Consider the following 7,350-nt stretch of genomic DNA (forward strand, 5'->3'; position numbering starts at 1 on the left):
ATGTAGCTTTTTAAAATATCAGATAAACATGCAGGTACATAATGCATATCTCATTAAAAAAAAATAGGACCGAATTCATGGAAAAATATATGAGTTCTTATCAAAAATGTATAAATTTCAGACACATACATATGTGCATTCACATAAATAATAAATTTGAAGGTCCTTATAATAAATTTCCTCAAATCTTAAATGTAATGAATTTCCAGTGCTTTCATTAATTGATTGAGACATCATCATTTGATATGAGGATATAAGTACCCAGTCTCTAAATATCTATTTATTGTTTTGTAATTAATTAAAAATTGATATAATGATTGTTAAATGTCGATTCGATTTTGTGTGTTACCGTAGTCCCAGGGGATCATAACCAAAGTTGAAAATATTTTTATTCTTCCTTAATCGAAGATTCAGGGATATATATTTTAAGTGACGTAGCATCAATTTTGAAGGGGACAGGACAGCCAGAGAAAAAGAATCAGTTAACTTAACTAAAAAAAAACAAGCAAGAACTTGGCCTAACTCGGAAATCCTATACCATGATGGTGGTGGTGGTGGTGGCGGTGGTGGTGGTGGTGGGGGGGGTTGAAAACTACCTCTTTTTTTTTTTTTTTTTTTACATAGGGCATGTATAACTACATTACCTTATTTGGCTGTACTGCAAAAATAAGTGGGAGCCAACCCAGTCAGGCTTTCAATATACATTTTCAATGGTAAAAAATAATTTAAAAAAGAAAGAAGAAGAGGAGGGGGGGGGGGCATCTAACTACGTGCCTGAATTTTTGCCCTAGGCTAAGCGTCCGTCTGTCCATTTTGTTTGCAAAATCTTAAACCTTGTCTATATATATATTTTTTTAATTAAAGATATGACTTTCAAATTCTTGTGTTTTACTTGAGTCAAGACCTTTCTTATGTAGCAAAATATTTGCTTTTTTGCTTGGAATTAAACCCACTTTTGCAAAAATAGTCAAAATTAAACCTATTCTGGACAGTTTGAACTTGAAAGTTTTTACTACACATATGTACATGTATATATTGTGACCAGAGGTTTTTAAGAACTAAAATATTTTTTTTTACCTGCTGACCTTTGAGTTTGACACACTTAAAAAAATTTATTCTTGTCCAACAAGGATATTTTTTTTATTAAAAGAAAAATAAGTAATGTCAGGTGCATGTGGGTCAAACATTTCACCAAGCAGTTTGATATTGATTTTTTTGACAGCTCAGTAAGACATTTCAGATGTTTGACTTTTATTAGCATAGAATTTAACTGAAACAAGAGGCCCAGGGGCCACAGCGCTCACCTGAGCACATCAGGCTTGAATTTACTGCCCCCACCCCCTCCAGGCATTCATCATTTGAACAAACTAGAATCTACACTACCTGAAGATGATTCCATATAAATATCACTAATCATAGCTTTGAAGTACTTGTAAAGAAGATTTTAAAAGGTTTCCCTATATATCCCTATGTAAAAATTGGGTCGGCCATTTTGGCCCCACCCTAGCCCCGGGGTCATGATTTGAACAAACTTAAATCTGCTCTACCTGAGGATGATTCCACATGAGTTTTATCTTTCCTGGCCCAGTGGTTCTGGAGAAGATTTTTAAAGATTTTCCCTATATATTCCTATGTAAAACTTGGGTCTGCCATTTTGGCCCCACCCTAGCCCCGGGGGTCATGATTTGAACAAACTTAAATCTGTTCTACCTGAGGATGATTCCACATGAGTTTTATCTTTCCTGGCCCAGTGGTTCTGGAGAAGAAGATTTTTAAAGATTTTTCCTATATATTCCTATGTAAAACTTGGGTCGGCCATTTTGGCCCCACCCTAGCCCCGGGGGTCATGATTTGAACAAACTTAAATCTGCTCTACCTGAGGATGATTCCACATGAGTTTCATCTTTCCTGGCCCAATGGTTGTGGAGAAGAAGATTTTTAAAGATTTTTCTTATATATTCCTATGTAAAACTTGGGTCGGCCATTTTGGCCCCACCCTAGCCCCGGGGGTCATGATTTGAACAAAATTGAATCTACACTACCTGAGGTTGCTTCCACATGAGTTTCATCTTTCCTGGCCCAGCGGTTCTAGAGAAGAAGATTTTTAAAGATTTTTCCTATATACTCCTATGTAAAACTAGGGTCGGCCATTTTGGCCCCACCCTTGCCCCGGGGGTCATAATTTGAACAAACTTGAATCTTCACTACCTGAGGATGATTCCACCTGAGTTTCATCTTTCCTGGCCCAGTGGTTCTGGAGAAAAAGATTTTTAAAGATTTTTCCTATATATTCCTATGTAAAATTTGGGTCGGCCATTTTGGCCCCACCTTTGCCCCGGGGGTCATGATTTGAACAAACTTAAATCTCCTTTACTTGAGGATGATTCCACATGAGTTTCATCTTTCCTGGCCCAGTGGTTCTGGAGAAGATGTTTTTTAAAGATTTTTCCTATATATTCCTATGTAAAACTTGGGTCGGCCATTTTGGCCCCACCCTAGCCCCGGGGGTCATGATTTGAACAAACTTATATCTCCTTTACTTGAGGATGATTCCACATGAGTTTCAACTTTCCTGGCCCAGTGGTTCTGGAGAAGATGTTTTTTAAAGATTTTTCCTATATATTCCTATGTAAAACTTGGGTTGGCCATTTTGGCCCCACCCTTGCCCCGGGGGTCATGATTTGAACAAACTTGAATCTACACTACCTGAGGTTGCTTCCACATGAGTTTCATCTTTCCTGGCCCAGCGGTTCTGGAGAAGAAGATTTTTTAAAAATGCCATTAATTTTTAACAAATTCATGATTATCTCCCCTTGGAAAAGGGGGCCCTTCATTTGAACAAACTTGAATCCCCTTCACCCAATGATACTTTGTGCCAAGTTTGGTTGAAATTGGCCCAGTGGTTCTTGAGAAGAAGATGAAAATGTGAAAAGTTTACGACGACAACAACGACAACAACGACAGACAACGGACAAATTTTGATCAGAAAAGCTCACTTGAGCCTTCGGCTCAGGTGAGCTAAAAATCAAACAAATTGCTGTTTGTTTCTGTTTACTTTTTAATTGTCTTAACTAAAGCACATTTATGCATCTCCATTCAACATTCAGATTAGAAAAATATGACATACATGTATAATTTAGTAGTATATATCTAGCATTTCACAATCTTTCAGTTTCACAATGTACAACCTGTATTGATATGCACTTGAAATTATGTAATGAACTATTTAACTATCATTCAATAACCTGCCCATTAAAAAAAATGAGTCAAATAAAAACACAAAGAATGAAACTGGTATTTACATTAATCAATATGCAAATCAATCAACTGACCTGAAAATAAAATTTTCAGAGTTGATATTTGTATGTGTAACTCAACTCTGAGAGGAGAGCAACCTATTTCATTTGAAACAATTTCCTATAATCCTATGTCAGTCCTCTAATAATCCTTAATACATTAGGAACATTCCAAATATAATCCTAGTACAATCCTTTAATAATCCTTTTACAGTCCTTTTCTAAACAGTCCTACTCCTAGCCAAACCAGGATCTCTGTCACTGCGGGAAAGGCACTGCAGAATCCGAATATGTACCAGTAATACGTACAGGGCCAGAACTCAAACAGGAAGAAGAACAGGGCCACTACCGCCCCCGCGTGACAGGCAACAGCTGATTCAGGTCAAGGTCAAACAATGAAATAGGTTAAATAGCACTAATATTTCAATAAGCTTTCTTCAGAGCTGTCCATTTCTTAAACACACTATCTGAATAAAAGTGATGATTTCAGTCAGAGCTGGGAATGCGGTAGAAAATCCAAAAATATACCAGTATCTGTGACATGGCATTTCCCACAGAATGAAATACGCTAAGGAAACACAAGCACCACAGTGAGCCGAAATAGCTAACCAAGGTCAAGGACAAACATTCTTTAAGCAATTCATTGGTAAAACTATTGCTGGCTCCTTCACTATGAAGATTGAATTAGCTTATGAAAGGGTAAATGACTCTTCAACAATTATTCAAATTGTGGAGCTTGTTTGTGGCCTACAAAAAGTTTTATCAGATAATATTCCAGTAATGTATTGTAATAGGAACTAAAAAACAAACAGATACTGAAAATTTGACCTATTTTTCTACTACATTACTTTCATTGTTTGGGTGAAAATTTTTTAAGGAAAATCTGCCTTTCTGGTTTTGCACTTGCAAAACTTTTCCAATAAAAAAGGATACAAAGCATACTCTGGAATGGCATGAACATTGAGATTCCTCCAACGAATCCAATCAACTCGATCAACATGAGACCTAGCCCCACAGATAGGCCAATGATCATCCTGTAAAGAAAGGGTTACTGATAATTAACCTTGAATCCTAACTCCAGATTTTGAGAAAAAAATGTAAGTCTGCTGTTAAAAAAAGCATAATACATGTATACAGTTTTAAACTTGTAAAGTCTTTATGATTATTTAATTATAATAGATTTTATAAAACTTAATTTCATTAAAAAGCAAAATATTTTTTTTCCAATTCATTTTTTTTTCTTCAAAGAATACATGCAGTATAGTTTGACTTACAAGTACTCTAAGCAGTAAAGTTTGGCTTACTAAATAAACTGTAAAGTTTGACTTACTCTCATCAATAAATTTTTACTTATTCTCATCTGTAAAGGTTGGCTTAATTATTCCATCAGTAAAGTTTGACTTACTCTAATCAGTAAAGTTTGACTTACTCTAAGTCTGACTTACTCTAATCAGTAAAGTTTGACTTACTCTAAGTCCTTTGAGTCATACTCTGATTGTGTGTAGGTTGTTGGGAGGCACTGTTTGATGTTATCATCCTGAAATTATAGAGGGTTCTCATTAATAATATCAACTGGACTGAGGTGGTGGATTTTCAACTCTTATAAAGCTCTTGAACATTACTTCATTATGTACAAAAAGTTGCACCTTGTTGCAGTGATAATAATTTTATTCAACATTGAACTCTTCTGAAATCGATGTAATACTGTGTAAAAATCACTCATCAAATTGTACCTACTTGAGAGATTTTGTACTCATACATGTCATAATTCTGAAAGTTCTTAAAGATTTTGGTCTATTTTATTGAAAATTATCGCCGCATCAAAGTGTGATTTTCTGTATATCCTGAGAAAAACACTAATTTAAGAAAATAAGTTTGATTACAGAGCTAAATAAAGCTACTACTAGTTTATGACTGGTAATTTTAAATATATATTTGTCTATGTTATTCTTAGAGTTATTGTTTTTAATTTCGATTTGTATCACTGTATTGTATTGCTATATCTTGTTTGTTGTAAAGCACTCTTGAACATGTCCATGAAAAAAGTGCTATATAAATCTGGTAAAATAATAAAAAATAACAATACTACAGGTAGGTAAATAAAGCTATATAGCTAAATCAAGACAGTGATTGTTAATTTGTACCAGACTAGATATAACGTTCTATCGTTAAACAGGGATGTCAAAATTTTTGTTGCAATATTTCAATATTTCTTCATACTTATCGACCTCACACAGAATTGATATTATTGGTATCTCAGTATATCATCCCAGCCCTAGTTCTGACTGAAGTGAGGGATATATCTCGAGCCTCAATTACATTATTCTAACTCATACTAGACCTGTATCTGATATATGTATGAATAAGTTCAAATAACTTGTGACTTTGTCTATTTCTACATGTAACACTTTTGTGCAAAGTTGCATACATGTATAAGTATCTATACTGAAAGGAAGAAGAAACACATAAGAACATAATATGGGAAAAATTTTTGACTATGTGGCCGAAAATTATGAAAATTGGTCAGATGTGTATTTTGGTTTCTTTGCACTAAAATCGCTAGTCAAAACTACTCAACCATGAAATACGTAGGGGAAATGATAAAAATTCAGAAACACGTGCATGTTGATGATGATTATTTTGTGATAAAATTTTGTAGTGCCATACGATGCATTAGAGTTATAGACATCGTTTTTGCATATTTGCAGTCAGTATTAATTTCTTGCAATTGTGGTATGGCTGACTGAAACTACTGTGGGTTTAATACTGTAAATCACTTTTTATTCGCGAGAACTTTATTTTCGCGTAATTCGCGTAAAAAAAAAAAGAAGGTTTTTTTGGTTGTCAGAGAGTTAACTAAAACTGTTTCCAACCAACCATGACGGTGACGTTGGCGTGTAACAACGTCACAACATGATAGGGCTTTTCATCATGCCCCCTCGGTTATTGTCAAGGCATTATCACTGAAACTGATATTTATACAGCAGACATGCAGTCATACTCATTTTTTTCACCCAAATTGACAGAAACTCTCTGCTCTAATTTTGGCCGCGAGCTTGGGCACTTTACGTTGGTTTCACTCTCAAACGCGCACTTACGCGTCGTTTATGTGATTTTTTTAGCATGTTTACACTGAAAAAATGTAGCTAGTGATTGTCGAGGCTTTTTCACAAACATTCATGTGTACCAAACCTGCTGGGTTCTGTAAATTCTATCCTAAATCGAAAATTTGTTGGATTAGATTGGTCGGAGGGATTTGTTGGCTTTGGAATAATACAGCTAATCTCAGCCATTAAGACTACCATCGGAAGGGTTGAATAATTATGCTATGAAAAAGAAAAATGTTCTGGTGAAATCAATGCAGAGGAAAATCAAGTTTGTTACTGATGCGAAAGGGAGATTATGAGAATTTTCAGTTTTATTTTTGGGGGTGTTGACATATTGAAATCAGTATCTCAGGAATTTTCTGTCAAAATCACACAAAATTTTGGTAACTTGTTGATTAAAGATAAATTAAAATGTATGATAGCAATGCTGGAAAACACATTTGAAATAATTGTTTTAATTTAACTCATAAGTTTAATATGCGTTTCTTTATCCTTTCAGTATATATTAAGCTATTCTGAAAACTTAATAAAGCTATGTAGCTAAATCAAGCTATATACAACTATTTTTAGAAATAAAAAAAGATTGTGCTGGACATGACCTGTTATAACACACGTTTTAAGAAAATTTACAAAGCCAACGTAAACAAAATAAAAATACCTTTGCCCAGAAAAGTACAATGAGAATTATGACATGAGCAACGATGGTAAGGAATCTTGCAGGAACAACACCGCTTATCCGCATTGTTGTAGTTAAACAGGCAAAGAAATTACACGTTTAAAGTGTTAAATTACTTAATCCAGTCAATAGATAGTGAAACTAAATCTATGATTTTAAATCATGAAACGGAAAAATGAAATTTTTAACGGTAAAAACTACAGTGCATCACGGAAACATTATTAAAAACATTCTTTCAAACATAAACTTATTCTGTCTGTGCATGTTTGGC

At 34.5% G+C, this 7,350-nt stretch overlaps 1 protein-coding gene across 2 annotated transcripts; it reads right to left on the reverse strand.

Annotated features, from left to right (window-relative positions):
• Window positions 1–3,034: 3,034 nt before the first annotated feature.
• LOC134267874 (transmembrane protein 107-like) lies at window positions 3,035–7,337 on the reverse strand. Of its 2 annotated transcripts, none has more exons than XM_062750084.1 (4): window positions 7,062–7,331; window positions 4,766–4,833; window positions 4,230–4,330; window positions 3,035–3,668 (listed from the first exon to the last, which is right to left on the reverse strand). In XM_062750084.1, exons 1-4 carry the CDS (start codon window positions 7,143–7,145, stop codon window positions 3,505–3,507), a joined length of 417 nt encoding a protein of 138 aa, XP_062606068.1. In that variant the 5' UTR covers window positions 7,146–7,331; the 3' UTR covers window positions 3,035–3,504. The 2 variants fall into 2 exon arrangements, with proteins under 2 accessions (XP_062606068.1, XP_062606067.1); XM_062750083.1 differs by having other exon boundaries at window positions 3,534–3,900; window positions 7,062–7,337.
• Window positions 7,338–7,350: the final 13 nt, after the last annotated feature.

Source organism: Saccostrea cucullata, unplaced genomic scaffold (genome assembly GCF_032062105.1).
Source record: "Saccostrea cucullata isolate Sc308-1 unplaced genomic scaffold, CSIRO_AGI_Scuc_v1 ctg541, whole genome shotgun sequence".
NCBI lineage: Eukaryota > Metazoa > Mollusca > Bivalvia > Ostreida > Ostreidae > Saccostrea > Saccostrea cuccullata.

Coding starts and splice junctions, on each gene's coding strand:
- LOC134267874 (XM_062750083.1), bottom strand. CDS start 7,145: ATGCGGATAAGCGGTGTTGTTCCTGCAAGATTCCTTACCATCGTTGCT. Junction 4,331..4,765: donor TATGACTCAAAGGACTTAGA/GTAAGTCAAACT, acceptor CTTTCTTTACAG/GATGATCATTGGCCTATCTG. Junction 3,901..4,229: donor GCCATTCCAGAGTATGCTTT/GTATCCTTTTTT, acceptor GACCTTGGTTAG/CTATTTCGGCTCACTGTGGT.